Here is a 16,582-nt window from a genome sequence, read left to right as displayed (position 1 = left end):
GCAGTGTAGTCACACACAGTGAATCGGTGAATCTGCAGAGCCGGGGTTGTGTTTGTGTTGTCAGTGGTGGAAATCCTGTGAAATCCAGGCTGTATTTATCTGAATCTGCTGGGATTTGGTTGAACCAGTCTGAGCTCTTTATAGCCTGTATTTTCCCGGTTCCTGAGCGCTGCTGAGAGACGCTGAGCGGGAATGTCGGGGAGCGGCGGAGCGGCGGAGGCGCTTCTGTCTTATGAAACTCTGGTGCACGCTGTGGCCGGAGCCATGGTAAGACCTCACAGCTTTATCCTAACTAATAAGTTATACACAGCTCTGGAATAAAATAAGATAACGTTAGCACTTAAAAAGAATACGTTTCTTTAATTTGACCTAATTAAAAACCTCTGGAATATAATAAAGAGGAAGATGGATGATAACAAGCCATCAAATCAAGCTGAAATGCTTGAATTTTTGCACCAGGAGTGAAGGCATAAAGTTATCCAAAAGCAGTGTGCAAGACTGGTGGAGGAGAACATGCCGAGATGCATGCTAAGATTTCTGAACTCTTAAAAGTTTTTTTTGGCCAGGCAGTGTAGATACAGTGAGTATCTACAAATAAATGATTAAAAAAATCATACATTGTGATTTCCAGATTAAAAAAAAAAAAATTATTATGTCTCTCACAGTGGACCAGTGGACATGCACCTAAGATAAATATTTCAGACTCCTCCATGATTTCTATGTGGGAGAACTTGCAAGACGAAGAAGTCACAGGGTGTTATACTTATTTTCCTCACTGTAGTACTATCAAGTAATTGAAGTTTAACTGTAAGTTTGATCAGGTTATCACTAGCACCACGCCACTCTTCAACTTATACAATATATGTTTTAAAGAATCCTCAAACCTTGTTTTTTAAGCAAATGAATCTACTTTACAGTGCACACATTGCTGACAAAAAAAAAAACCTGCCCAGCTCAAGCTGATCAAGCTGGTTAAGCTGGTTGATCAGCTTAGCTCTTAACCAGTATAGGGTTGTATCTATGTCTTTTTTTATTTGGGTTTTATGGTTCAGATGACCTACAAGCGTGATCACGAACCTTACCAAGGTAAACAACTAGTATAACCAATCATGCTTGTTGACCAGCTCAGCTCTAAACCAGTATAGTGTATCTATGTTTTTCAATTTCCGTTTGATGGTCTAGCTTTTCTACAGGCATACTCAATCATTATACCCAAGCTTGATCATACTTGTCAAACAGCATGACCTCTACAACTAAGCTTATTGACCAGCATGACCAAGCTGATTGAACAGCATGACCAGCACAACTAAGCTTGTTGACCTGCAATGACTGTCCAGTTTTGGTGAGCTTGTGTGCACTGCAGCCTCAGCTTCCTGTTCTTGACTGACAGAGCAGGAACCCAGTGTGATCGTTTGCTGTTGTAGCCCATTTTCTCCTAATTTATTTAGGCTAATTTTCCCACCCATTCAGCTGCTCTTTAGCTGTTACTCAGCTGTATATCCCCCATCACTAGTGATGCCACAATACAAGGAGGGTGAAGACTAGCACATGCCTCCTCTGATACATGTGAAGTCAGCCCCCGCCTCTTTTCCAACTGCTACTGATAATGCAGCATTACTAAGTAGCATCACAGCACTCTCGGAGGAAAGCGCAGTGACTTGGTTCCGAGTGCCATCTACCCACCCAGAGAGAGCGAGGCCAATTGTGCTCTCTCGGGGCTCCGGCAGCTGATAGCAAACTACATGATCAGGCTTCAAACCAGCAGTTTATTAAATAGTCTAAAGCAATTAAAAAGTCTAAAAGTAGAGTGTACTTCATAAAATATTCTTTGTTAGATAAAACACTGAAACATGAGTCAATTAGTGTTTTTGCCATTTTTGGACTAATATTTTCGGTTGCCAAATATTCAGTGTATGTCCAGGTTTTATGCATTGTACTGTTGCCACATGACTGGCTAATTAAAGATTAGCATGAATGATTAGATGTACAGGCATACCAAATATATTGCCTAATGAGTGTATAATGCCCTGCTGATAGAATGTAATGCAGGGGTTACAGGGGTATAAAGGTTCCCTTTTCTCATGAAACTCCCTATTATATAATTGTAGAACAAAGATTTTAACTGCCATAAATATAATTTATGTTTTTTTTTATGTTTTGTTAAAATAATAGCATAGCAAACAAATTACATACATTATATTAATGGCAGTTAAAAAGATTGTGTGATGTGTCTTCAGACATTTGGACATAGAGTATGAGATTACATAGATCATCTTCACTGCTCTATATGTTTGTTTGTGTAGATTTATGTTTCTTACTTTTACATGAATGCTCACAGAGTCTGTAATATTCATACATTCATTCATTTTAGGACACCATACATAGAGTACTAAGGTATAACCTTGTTGTTGCAAACTTCACCTTTATTTTTATTAAATAATTCTTAATGAGTCAAGGATCATGTACTTCTTAAATAAATAAAACTTAATCTGAGATCCTAGAATTCATTTTCCTTATTGACCACTTAGTGATCAACTATTCTGCTGTTCACAGGGCAGCGTGACCGCAATGACTGTGTTCTTTCCGCTGGACACAGCCAGGATCAGGCTTCAGGGTGAGTTGATGCACTGTTTACTGATTAGCGGGTTTAACAAAACTGGGACTTTGCTCCTGAGGATTGTGAGTTCATCTTTACTGTTGTTTAAAGGAATTGTTCACTGAAAAATACATTTACATAATTGAATTGACACAGAGTTTCTGTGAGGGTATGTAACCTATTGACTTGGCAGGTGGATTTTATCTATAATGACTGACTCAAGTGGGATAAGAAATCCCTTTATAAATTATAGAGGCAGGAGTGGCAACTCTAGTTACTCATCACTGAGTGCGTTTACATGCACTCAAAAATCTGTTCAAAATTACAGTTGTTACTGCTTCTTCGGCAGTCCCTCAAAACGAGTATGGCGGTCCTCCATAGAGCCTTTATTTATTTGTGGATACTAAGGTGGCTACTTATTACTGCAGTGATCTGATTACCGTATTTTTTAGACTATAAGGTGCATTATTAATGAACGTCTATTTTCTGGTCTATTTTTATACATAAGGTGCCCTGGATTATAAGGCACATTAAAGGACACTAGTAAGAAGCCTACATTGAAGTGAGCAAGAGTGTCCCCATGTTTCCCTTCTAATGGGAGTAAAAGTAAAGTAAACAAAACTGTAATTCAAAAAAAAAAAAGTCAAACGAGCACTGGATGTTAATCTACACAGATTTCTGAAAATTCTTAATTTGGGTGAATAAAGGGCTTCCGTTTATTTACAGTAAGCTTAGAACTCCAGTATTCCAGGGTTAGCGCTAGCCACAGTTAACAACATAGCTAGCCCTGGTCAGCAGCGCTAATCAGCTCTGGTTAGCAGTATAGCCAGCCGAATTTATTCAGGCTACCCAGCTGATGTTTACGTTACGTCTTATTCTTTGAGTTTATTGGCTGGTTGCAAAGCAAAAACTGCAAAAAGAAAAAATACTTATGTAAAGTCTGAGTTGTCCCATTATCTGAATACACAAATTCATGTAAATGTGTTGATTACTGATTACTCTGATGTTCTGCAGTAATCAGATTATGGAGTGCATGTAAACGGGCTTAAAAAGATACGTCTGCAAAACTTCAGTACATAATATTTAGTTTTGCAATGCTGTATCGGTTTATGAAAACTTAAATATTATTTGTTAGTTTCCTTGTAAAGATTGGTGTCAGACAGTGGTTCATTTAGTGTTCTGTTTAAACCCCATCCACTAGATATCGGTGTTATACTATGTCATAAAAATTCAAATTTTTTGATTGGATAAAAAGTAAACATTTCTATTATTGAAACTTCATGGGCTTATTTTCGTGGCTTGCGCTATAATAGATAAAAGCATTTTACTGATTGATATAAGAGTGCACAGTAGCGGGACTGAATCAGAGATCCTCTGTTAATAGCTATATTACCTCACCTCCCTGTATAAAACTAATCCCGTCTGAGTAGAAGTTAGAACTTTATCATTTTATTATGTTAGCCTCCTAACTTTAGTAGAAGACAATATAAGCAGACTTTGGACACCAAACATGTGTTGCCCAATCTTCTACAATTAGGTAAAAGGGTGAAGTTGAATAAACTGGGCTTTTCAGTGAACCCTGTGTTTATTATTGTATTTTCTGGACCTAGAATATCTAAATGAACTTAATATTATTGAGTATTAATTGAGTTTTGTTTATTCGCTGTTTGCTGCTGTGATTCAGTGGACGAGAACCGGAAGTCCAAATCCACTCCTGTCATTCTCTCTGAGATAGCAAAGGAAGAGGGGATGTAAGTACTCTGTATTACTGTATCATAGCTCAATAATACAATACATTGACCTAAATATTATAATTATAATCTTACACCTCGAGTACAGACGTTGGAAATATCAGTTCTAGTCATGTAAGAAAATGTTGATATATTGAAATATTGTAATATTTAGTTTTGCAATACTAAAATCTTAATTCTCAAAAACACAGTATTGATTTTTAATTATGGCAAACTTTGGTTCATTAAGTGTTGTGTTTAAAACCCGCCTATAGATAGTGGTGTTGTTTTGATTTCACAAAATATTAAAATACGATGGTGTCTTTTCATAAAATTGGATATAAACCTTTGCAATACATCTCTTGTTTACATTATCACAGTATAATGTGATATATTAAAGTGTAACCCCTGTATCATGCACTGATAGAGGAGTTACAATCCTGTAATAAAGTGCTGAGGTTTTGTGGCATTGTGTGATTTGTATAGACTCCCTAGGAAATCCCACAATTACATAATAAAAGAACTACATGCACACTCAAGTAATCAAGATCACTAATTCTCACTGTTTTACTGGTTCCTCTTTGACTTTGCAGAATGTCTCTGTATCGAGGCTGGTTTCCGGTCATCTCCAGCCTCTGCTGTTCTAACTTTGTCTACTTCTACACTTTCAACTTCCTGAAGAAAGTGATGATCCACGACAAACGGCAGTCCAGACCTGGAAAGGACCTCGTCATGGGCTTCATCTCAGGTGGGAAACGGCATACAGAATATTCTCTATAGCTGCGTTTCAAAGTCTTCTCGGTAGAACTGTCTGTCCTTTAAATCTCCTTCTCAGTAGCCTGTTGGTCACATACTTGAAATTTTTTGAAAGTTGAAAAGTTTAATGTGGCTCAAACCTCAACATCTTAACAAACATTATAAAACAAACTCTGTTCTGGATGCTCCATGGTGCTATTTTACTGTTCTGCTAATTGTGGGTAACTGATAGACATGAAGGATACATCAGCCGCGTCCTTCAGATTGCTCCAAACAGCATTTCTGCATTCTCGACAGCATTTCACAGCTATACATATAAAGGATTTTTCATTTTGCATCCAACCTCAGCTGTAGGCTTTGGGACGCAGCTAACGATTCCTGCCATATGAAAAAAACTTAATAAACACAGTTTGGAATCTACCAGAATGTCTTAACAGCTTAGTTGTTTGCTGCATAATGAAAGCTCACAAATAAACCAAGAAAGCTGAAACATAATGCATTTAACCTCTGTAACTCAGTGTTGTTGTGTCTGCTGCTCAAGGGGCTGTAAACGTGCTCCTGACGACGCCGATGTGGGTGGTGAACACTAGGCTGAAGCTTCAGGGAGCCAAATTCCGGAACGAGGAGCTTCACCAGACCCACTACAAGGGCATTTTTGGTCAGTCCGAAGAGCACTGAAGAACACCTTACATATTCACGCCTCCACTGAGGTATAGACAGTCAGTAGAATTACTTTCTGTGCTGTGTCTGCAAGAAAAAAAAAACTGAGTTTTTTTTAACTCTATATATATATATATATATATATATATATATATATAAGAGGGGTAGGGTGAAGAGTTAAGGCTACACGGCCACCAAACTGAGTTTTTTTTTCAGATGTTTTCAGTTATAAATCAGTGGCAAGACGGCTGCACAAGTGATCAAAGAACACCCAAAATTTCAGTTATCATTGCGTTATCATTATTTCTGTATAAAGGCCTGATCCCATTTCTTTTTCATACCCCTACCCCTTGTTTTTGAGCCTAACTCTTCCCCTTTGAACAAAGTTACCAGAGAAAAGGGTGAAATCCTTCTCTTGAGAATAGGCACAACCTTCAAGAACCTTGCTTCTGGACTTTTTAGGGCATTTTAGGGCAGCAATTAATTATTACTGTCCATTGCTTAATTCCACTGTGATTGGGAGCTACAATTAGTTTATTATCTTTAATTTCCTTTCATTTTTCCATTCCATTTCCTTAAGTGATGTTGCCTCTGCTGTCTGCTGTAACATGGTGGAATGTAAAATTTAGATAGCTAATAAAATTACTGAATGACCACGGAATTCAGAGAAAAACAGTAGGTAATTCAGCCTGTAATCTGAGAACATCTGAGAAAAACACATACAGTATCAATCCAGTTGGGAATAAGATCACAGAGGACCCCCATAAAAGAGAAAATAAAAGAAAAACTAATCCCGTCCGGATAGGGCTTAAGTGGTAGAGCCAAGGAGTGAAATTTAAAATTTAGTCTAAATGTAGTTTCTAAGTATCATAGAACTTTACTTCATAAAGAGCATAGAGTGTTAGTAGTAATTTCCCATTCCAAGCGAAAGAGTAACATTCAAAAACATTCAAAAGGTGCAGGGGTACAAATGAGAAATGGGATTGGGACTTTGTTCTGAATAAATGCAAATAGCTCGATAGCTACTGTTGACAGCATTATAGAGAGCTTTACACAACCCATATTTGGACAAAATAGATCAATTTAGAGTTTTTTTTTACATTTTAAAGTTGTATTAAAAGATCTCCACTTTGTCCTCTTCTCCAAGATGCCTTCTCCCAGATCATCGCTAACGAGGGAGTGGGAACTCTGTGGAACGGCACGCTCCCGTCCCTGGTGCTGGTGTTCAACCCAGCGGTGCAGTTCATGTTCTACGAGGCCATGAAGAGGAAGGCAGGGCGAGGCGGAAGACGGGTGAGCTCTTTACTGTTTTATAAGTGATAACACTCATTGTGATTAGATTAGTTCACTAGGAAATGTCTGTAATAAAATTTAAGAGATAAAGCTGTAGACATTAATCTCTCACTTCCACAAATACAATTGTAGGGGCTTGTATTTTCAAAAAGATAAAAAAAGGTGTAAAAGTTCAGAGTTACCTCTTTTAACATGCCTCTTCTAAAGAATGCATTCAGCTACTTTAAAGGAGAAATCTGGTGTGAAACATGGAAAATACACACAGTACCTTGAGGTAGTTCTACAAATGAATAGATAGGTTAGGGGAATGTACTTTACTGTAAATTTGTTTAGTGGAAATGCAGAAGAGCTGGAATTCATGCATCTCTTCCTTTATCCTATCTATTAATTTATGCTTTGAAATTAATTTGACTTATTGTGACTTAATTTCAAGACACCCGGAGAACTACCCCAGTGCCTCAGAATTCTACCACTAAAGTGTGGAGCTACTCTGAGCTTGTTAAGGGTGTAAAAATAATGATTCCTTTGCACAGGCTATGCCCCATCACTAGCATTCTAAGCCTGTTGGGAGCATCAGCTAAAAGCCTTGTATTTCAAGATGCTGGTATGGAATAGAGGTGGGCTCTTTGACAAAAGTTTGAACTTGTTATTATGTTTCACTACACCCCAAGTCCGTTTCACACCAGATTTCTCCCTTTATTGCTGACACAGGTGTAGAAATGCACGCACACACACACACACACACACAGCTAGTCTACTTCATGTAGAAAAGTATTGCTAAAATCTATCAATACGTTTGGGATGAGTTGGGGTGGTAATCATCTAATACCTTCCTGGCCTCACTAACACTCGGCATGGTGCTGAATGCAATCAAATTCTCATCAAAATCTCATAAAAATCTAGTAGGAAGCCTTCCCTGGACAGCAGAGACAGTTACTCCAGCAAAGGCAGTATAATCTCTTTTGAAAACGCTCTTGATTTCAGAAGAAACAGTGAATGATCAGGTGTCTCAATATTCCTTTCCATATAATGTGCAGTATATATGCTAGGAGGCTACATGTAGGTTTTTTTTTAAATGTTTTTTTAAAGAACCTAGATTACGCAAGTTAGCGTATTTATTTTTTTTGTACAAACTTTTGTTCTTGCTCTTATCTCTGTCACCTCTCACCTGAATCAGGCTTTAGTAGTATTTTTATGATGCTTAAGGTCATGACACACTGACTCCACCTTCCCCAGGCAAACACAAACATTTGCTAGTTTTAGCAGTTGGGTTCATACTGTTGGATAATTAGAGCAAATTAGCCAAATGAACGAGAGTAACCTGAGGAGAGCTTTCTAGAACACTGCAAATAGAGGACAGGCTCTGTAGAGACTCCTACACAGGTCTGTTAGAGAACACTGGGTCAGTGTGTTTTTGGCTCAGGCCATCGATTGTTGACTGTTATTCAGGGATTTTTTTTTTTATTCTTAGCTGAGAATTGCTAATCTGTACACTGTAAAACCCAATAAGTTCACTAAACTAAAACTTTGTTGTAACCCATATAATACATGAAACCTTTAGGTTCATGCATTATAAATTTTAGGTACAGTGAACTATATATACATATATATACAGCTCTGACAAAAAAAATAAGAGACCACTTAAAATGATGAGTTTCTTTGATTTTACCAAATTAAAAACCTCTGGAATATAATCAAGAGGAAGATGGATGATCACAAGCCATCAAACCAAACTGAACTTCTTGAATTTTTGCACCAGGAGTAAAGGCATAAAGTTATCCAAAAGCAGTGTGTAAGACTGGTGGAGGAGAACATGATGCCAAGATGCATGAAAACTGTGATTAAAAAACAGGGTTATTCCATCAAATATTAATTTATAAACTCTTAAAACTTTATAAATATGAACTTGTTTTCTTTGCATTATTTGAGGTCTGAAAGCTCTGAATCTTTTTTGTTATTTCAGCCATTTCTCATTTTCTGCAAATAAATGCTCTAAATGACAATATTTTTATTTGGAATTTGGGAGAAATGTTGTCTGTAGTTTATAGAATTAAACAATGTTCATTTTACTCAAACATAAATATATAAATAGCAAAATCAAAGAAACTGATTGAGAAACTGAAGTGGTCTTTTTCCAGAGCTGTAAATAAATATATACAATTAGGATTTTCCTGAACTGTCCTGAAATATTATATTTACAAAATTATACTACCAACTGAACCAGAACACAAAGTATTCAAATAGATTGTGCCAGAAGCCAATGAAAAAGAAGCTGCCAATGACAACAGCCTAAACTCAGTTATTATAATTTGGTTCAACTCAAAGATCTCTGTTTGAATGTATTTGTGCCCACAAATGTTAAACTCAGAGTAATGTTTGGAAATATCCAATTTTTACATAAAACAGGCTTAATTTATTTGAGTTATAGTAAATATAGTAATTTTAAAGTGTGCTTTGTTGTTTGACAGGTGTCATCAGTTGAGATCTTCCTCATCGGGGCCATCGCCAAAGCCATCGCAACAACAGCCACATATCCACTGCAGACCGTCCAGGCCATTCTGAGGGTGAATCCTCTTTATCTTATCTATAGTTGGGGTGGGGTGTAACACATCTATAACAATCAGTCTAAATCCCCACAATGTTTTCTCTTATATGCCTTAAGAGCTGGGCGATATGGTAAAAACTATATTATATAATATTATATCACCATATTTAAAGACATTTTCACAATACATGATATTTACCGCAAAGACAGAATGCACCATAAGAGGCAGATTCTTAAAAAATGCTATTCAAATACTCTCCCATTATGGTAGAGTGATTTTTATTTAGTTTTTGTTACACATCATTCAAGTACAGCTGAGTCAGTGTTCTTTCGGCACTGATTATATCCTGGATATGTTTAAAAAATAACAATAAGAAAATTGATCCCAATTTGATAAAATATTGTTAAGTATTACCCACCACTACATGCCGCCATTTTTTTACATTTTAAACCAGAATACTACTTTTACAGTAAATGTACATTAATTAACATAATTTACTAATTATTGTCACTAGTTTATTTACTACATTATTAAGAATTACATTTTAATTAATGCCTCAATTTTTGTATTATTTACAACATTCTTAAGAATTGAAATTAAGTAATGTTTAATGTCTTAGCAGTGTTTATTACTGTCATAAGTACTGTTATATGTGACTCTTATTGTAAAGTGTTCCTTTTTTTTAGTTCATACGTTAAATATATATATATATATATATATATATATATATATATATATATATATATATATATATATATATATATATATATATATATATATATATATATATAAATCATCAGATTACCCCTGAGAAATATTTTTAACCAGCCATTATAAACCACACATGATATGATTTTTTTTAAACTAAAAGCATATTTATTTTTTATTTATTATACTTTTTATATATCTTAAGTAGTCTTTTTCAGGTTCTTTTTGTTTTTTTAACACCTTTATATACTTATAAATTTTAATTAATTTTATTTATTTTAAGGTGCTATTTATTTAAAGTTAGAATGACCAATCTATGCCACTGTGTTTCTCTTTTTCAGTTTGGTCAGTACAAATCACATGAGAAAGGGGGTCTAATGGGCAGCGTGCGCAATGTGGTGGATTTATTAATGGACAGAATCAAGTAAGTCTGTTTCTGTAATCCTTAGTGCACTTAGAACACATTTACTGGAATAAAAACTCTAACATATGTTTTTACAGTATAAACAGATAAATTGTTGCACCTCAAGCTGTGTGTTATCCAGTGAGAAACTGATGCAAAATGGCCGCTGCCTTGTTATTTATATGTTGTTTTACTGTAAAAGTCTTGGTCTTGAATACAACACTAGTGAATTGGATGGGTGAGTGAACACTTAGTGTAGATATTAAAAATATTCAATAAAGGTTTTTTTTTTTTTTTTCTGGTCTCTGTAACCTCTGTAATCTCACCTTTCACAAACTAGTGAAATATAAGACCTTGAGGCCCTGAATTGTTTCTCAAAATATTCCAATCTTATCAAATGCATGTGGATACAGATTTAAACACTGTAATAAAACATGAAGGAATTGAAGAGGAACACCCCGGTCCCTGTCCTTGTTCTTATCTCTCTTTTCCAGGAGGAATGGAGTAATAGGCTTGTACAAAGGTCTGGAGGCCAAGCTCCTGCAGACGGTCCTGACCGCCGCCCTCATGTTCGTGGTGTACGAGAAGATTGCAGCGGTTACCTTCAGAATGATGGGCATCAATAAGAAACTGAAGCACTGAGATGTGTGTGGCCTTAGTAAAGTCCTGAATCTAACCGGGTACAGCCTGCTGTCCCTGACTACCTCTCTCACCGCACTCAGGCACACTCCACGCCCAGCGGCACCTGCCTGCCAGTGCGGGTCTCTGTAGATACGCCTCGCAAATCTCGCCTCAAACCCTGCAAGTCTCTTATCATTAGTTTACTCCAGTGTCTTCTGATTTAAACAGTTTTGCCTCTAACTGCTCTGGGGTGAGTTTCCCAAAAGATCTGTAATGCTAAATACTTCATTAACTAGTTCCTATGAATGTTTGCTAATTAATAAGCATGTTTTTCTCTTCAGAAACTGCTAGTGTGCCAGGACCAAGTACTATGTGAATTTATTTGCCAGATTTTAATGTAGTTGAACCATCACACCTTTATTATTTACCTTCTATGTTCTGTAAATAGGGCTAGAATCTCCACAGTCCTCATATTTCCACTCTTTCTTTTTCTCTGCTCCGTGTCTGCTTTTCCTCTCTTTATGTCCCTTCTCCACACAAGCGCTTATTAATGAGGGAAGATATAGTTTGATTGATTTTAACGCATCTGAAAATTTTACGCATCACAGTCAGTCAGTTTCAGACTGTGTGAAAGAAACATATATTGATATACATGCTTTTTTAAATCTGTAAAACTGGCCCATGATAATATTGTGGACAAATAACGATAAGTATAATACATATATATATATATATATATATATATATATATATATATATATATATATATATATATATATATATATATATATATGCACATAATGATAATGATAATAATAATAATAATAATAACAGCAATATTAATACTATGTTTGAATAGTCTGTGGCATTAATACATATTTTAGTTGATTTATAAGATCATATATATATATGTATGTTTGGCTAAGGAATGTTCAGCTGTCGCAAAATACAGCACAATCAGATTTCAGAATCAGTAAAATAATGTTGTATTTAAACAGTTACCCAGCAAACACACAAAGTTCTCACAACCTGTTCCACATTCATACAACGTTGCACATCCAAAAGGTTGCACTGTATGTTTTATCCACAACATTGTTACAATCTTATGACATGTTATCATCAACTGACAAAAACACTTCTTTTTCAGAATACAGCCTTTTCAACTAACTTTCTAAAATTCCAATCCTGTTCTATTTAAGCAATAATACACTCAAGCTCGTGCCATAATGTGTAATATTGGCAATGCTATGCTGCGGTCATAGGTCAGCAATATTAGACATTACATAACACGTTATTTTAGGGACAATATATAATCCAGACAAAAATAGTTATTGTGACAGGCCTAGTTGTGGATACAAAAACAACAGGTTATCAGAGCATAATTATTTGTTTTCTGCTTAATTAAAAAAGGCATATTAATTTAAAGTCAAATCTATGTTTTTGGGGTTTGACTAGTCGCATTGTCTCGGAGGGAAAGAGACAACCAACAAAGAGTTTCTTTGAGCTCATCTTTTCTTTACAGTATCCACTTGCAGAACAGACTGTTCTTTTTCCTTAATCGTTTATGGGAAACTCACCCCTTACATCAAGTTCTTAAGTGTTTCTTTGTTGTTTTTTTGTATTTTCTTTTTAATCATGCATATCCTGTGTTACTGACAGCAGTGTTTTATCATCTACACAAGTTGTTTTTGTGTTTTTTACCCCACTTTTATTTTCCTTAAGAACTACAGTGTCTTATTTTTTTATGTTCAGACAGTCAGAAGATTTACTGTTCAGTTTTCTGTGATCAGTTTGTGTAAAATCAAACGTCCTTGCATTTTTGAAGGGTAGTGAGGAGCACATATGTATCCAGCGTGAAAGGAGAGATTCTAACTCCGTCCTCTGAGATGAGTGAGTGTTAATTAAACAGCTGCACTGACTAATTAGATACTTTAATTAGATGTTTACATGATTGTGATGCAGTTTTAATGAATATGAATACGTTGGTTTGAGCAGTAAAGGGAAAATAAGCACTGATGGTAGAAGCTCTGCTGGTGTTTTTTGAGTATGTGAAGCATCAGATGGTCTTCAGTTAAGTTTATCCACCGGGTGAAAGTGGCCTAAATCCGATGTTTGTTTAGGCTGTTTACACTATCTCTTTGACCCCTTCTCTAATTTGACCCCTATCACACACGTCTGAACAGTTTGTGCTGTGTTACTGATAGAGCTGAAACTAGATAATTATCTATTATTTTAATAGTTGACTAAACTCACATTTTTTTTTGGATTAGCCGTCTAAATTGTTGCAACAAGTTTTTTTTTATCTTTAGACAGTAAAAAGAGACTCATCTAGCGATTATGTTTCCGATTAGTCGATAAGTCATCGATTATTTCTGCCATGATCTCCATTGCTGCTTCTTGTGGTTACGGCTCCTGTTCATGTTCCCACTTCAAAACCATAGAACCTGCTAAATGTGAGATCTTAATGCCTAGAAAAAGTTTAAAAAGGGCTATAACTATCCATTATTTTTCAGAAAAGTAAATGATTATTTCTTTAATGCCCTTTAGCTCTGCTTCCTGTACAAAATTTTGAGTCAACAAATCTTCATAATCGACATTGTTATTTGTAGACAAACGAGCAGCGCTTCACGTGAAGTTTCGGTTTCATCCTCGACAGAATCATAGATGAGCTATGAAGGAGTTTTAGTAACTGATAGCTGGGCTTATCTCTGAAAATTGGCTTGAGGCATTTTAATATAATTGGAACAGAAACGGGAGTCAGAATATAAATCTCTAATCTTACTCCCACTATTATAAACCCCTCAGTCATCGCTGTTTTCTATTTTCCATTCTCCTCAGATTCAGATCTTGCTACTTAGCCTGAGTCTCATTGCTGCATATCTGATTTGTGTTGGATTAACGGCTGCAACGATTAGTCGATATAATCGACAATGTCGATTGTTTAAATTTGTCGACTAATTGTTAATTTGTAACAGTACGTCATTACACAGAGTGCTGGGGACAGAAGCACAATGGGAGATGGGTAAATGGCTCACTTACACTCAACAAAGTCTCTCTGCAAAAATGCCCAAACACAACAGATTACACATTTACTCACTAAATATCAGTACTTTCCACATTAACACAATACAGCTACACATTTAAATGCATTTTAAATCTTATATTCAGCTGTTTTTATTGTTTTTAGAGATGGTGAACATAGCAGAATAATTGTTGACTAATCAAAAAAAAAAAAAAAAAAATCAGATTATCTATCAAAATAATCATTAGTTGCAGCCTCAGTTGGACATGAATTAGATGTATTGAAGTTCCCCAAATCAGTATTGAAAATTCTGATTAAATGTTTTTTTTTGTTGTTGTTCTTAAAACCACATAACAACAAATCTGTTTTATATATGGTGAAAAAGACAATTTCAGCTGCTGTGTGAACATAGCCTAAAGTATGTGCTTATTTTTAATGCTTGATTTAAGTGGAATATTGGCGTAAAGGTTATTGGCGTATTAGTTTATGAACTTATGGCATTAGAGCTGTTAATGTATATGTCTAACAAATGTGTGATGCTGATTCATTTTTTTTTTTAATGAGCACCTTTATTAATTTATAAAATTACTATTTTTTATCATTAACATATTAAAAGAAACCTTTTTTTGTATGCGCACATTTAATAATTTTAAGGTAAAGTTTCCATAAATATAAACATCAACTGATATCACTTTTCATAACAGCGTTTCTTCACGTCTATGCAACTATTGTTTTTGTTTTTTCCCCCACAGCCGTCCACAATACTGTGTTTAGCCAATCACAGCTCTTAGTACAACTGAAACTAGTTTACATTCTAATATAATTTAGTTTCTACTTGAACAACTTATTTTGTAACTAATTTACTGGGATGTACAATTTTTTTGGCATGAAGAAATTAAATCGGGCATAGCATATACTTATATTAAACATCAGCTCTTGTTGTTGTGTTGTTCTTTCTTATTTGTTCTTCATACAAGCAATTTTTACACATTTACATCACTTAACATCTGGGATCTTTGATTAGTTTACAGGGTTCGTATGCTCATGAAAAACCTGGAAAAGTCATGGAATTTAAAAAAAGAAATTTCCAGACCTTGATAAATTTGGAAAAATAAAAATATCTTTTGTGTTTCAGATTTTCGATGGAGAAAATCTGTTTTGAGCTAACAAATATGTCAGTTCAGTTAATTCACTAATCTAACATTTTGTCTGATTCATTTTAGACCTACTATAATCAATTTTTATTATAGTTTTAGTTGGTTTTTGGTTTTATTGTCCGTGTCTGCACAAAAAAAAGTATGGTCATGAAAATGTGTCTTGAACTCAAGGAAAAGTCATGAAAAATCAAGGAAATTGATTGGTTAAAAAGGGTATGATCCCGGAGTTTAATTTAGTAGTAGTTAATTTAGTAACTGTCTCTGCTGTCCTCAGAAGACTTTTTCACAGATGTTAGAACATTGCTGTGAAGATCTGATTGCATTTAGTTATATAAGCATTTGTAAGGTCAGGATGCTGATTGATCACCGTTCCACCTCATCCTAAAAGTGTTGGATGGAGCTCAATCATTCCAGAGAAATGCTAACCCATAACTTTTGGCATTACAGTGTATGTGCAAATTGTTGCTGTCCAATGAAAATCAAGTATCTCCAAAAGAGCAACTTTACATGAAGGAGAAAAAACCTTCTAAACTTTCAATTTTTCAAGAGTTTATTTCAGGTCATTATGAAGTATTTCTATTGGTCCGTTTATCAAGAAATTTTAACACAGTGTAAGGGACAGCTTGTCTGTTCAAATTATGTAGTAAACTAAAGAACGACAATAATGGAGATGCTTGTTTTTCATTGGACAGCGACGATTTGTAAATACACTGTTATGGCAACTGTAGAATGCCGGCCAGTGTGCTCAGAGCAAGGGAATGTGATTTAATTACAGGACGTTATGGGACACTAAATCAAAAGTAAGTATGTATTTAATACCATTTTATTAATGCTGTACGTGGATGTATGTATATCTGTGTAGGCATCACTCCCTGTAGGTATCAATTTGATCCTGTGCTGATTTAGGAAAATCTCAAAACATTAAAACATTTGCATTAAATCATTTTGTACACCTATTTTACCCCAGAAAATAAACAGCTAATATCACTGAAAGCCCACACTATACTAAGTATATTTACACTGTACAATAATCATACAAAAAATAATTTCCATTCATGTCTCGCATTCAGTTTGTTTTCTTTCTTTTTAT

At 35.2% G+C, this 16,582-nt stretch overlaps 1 protein-coding gene across 1 annotated transcript; it reads left to right on the top strand.

Moving 5' to 3' along the window:
• On the top strand, positions 1-15,267 carry LOC103021541 (peroxisomal membrane protein PMP34). Its single transcript, XM_022673163.2, has 9 exons — positions 1-267; positions 2,554-2,614; positions 4,281-4,347; positions 4,920-5,074; positions 5,624-5,740; positions 6,890-7,035; positions 9,504-9,599; positions 10,631-10,713; positions 11,187-15,267. Exons 1-9 carry the CDS (start codon positions 193-195, stop codon positions 11,332-11,334), a joined length of 948 nt encoding a protein of 315 aa, XP_022528884.1. The 5' UTR covers positions 1-192; the 3' UTR covers positions 11,335-15,267.
• Positions 15,268-16,582: the final 1,315 nt, after the last annotated feature.

The sequence above is a fragment of the Astyanax mexicanus genome, chromosome 19 (genome assembly GCF_023375975.1).
Source record: "Astyanax mexicanus isolate ESR-SI-001 chromosome 19, AstMex3_surface, whole genome shotgun sequence".
NCBI lineage: Eukaryota > Metazoa > Chordata > Actinopteri > Characiformes > Acestrorhamphidae > Astyanax > Astyanax mexicanus.
The sequence above is the reverse complement of the archived record's forward strand: the minus strand, read 5'-3'. Positions and strand labels throughout refer to the sequence as shown.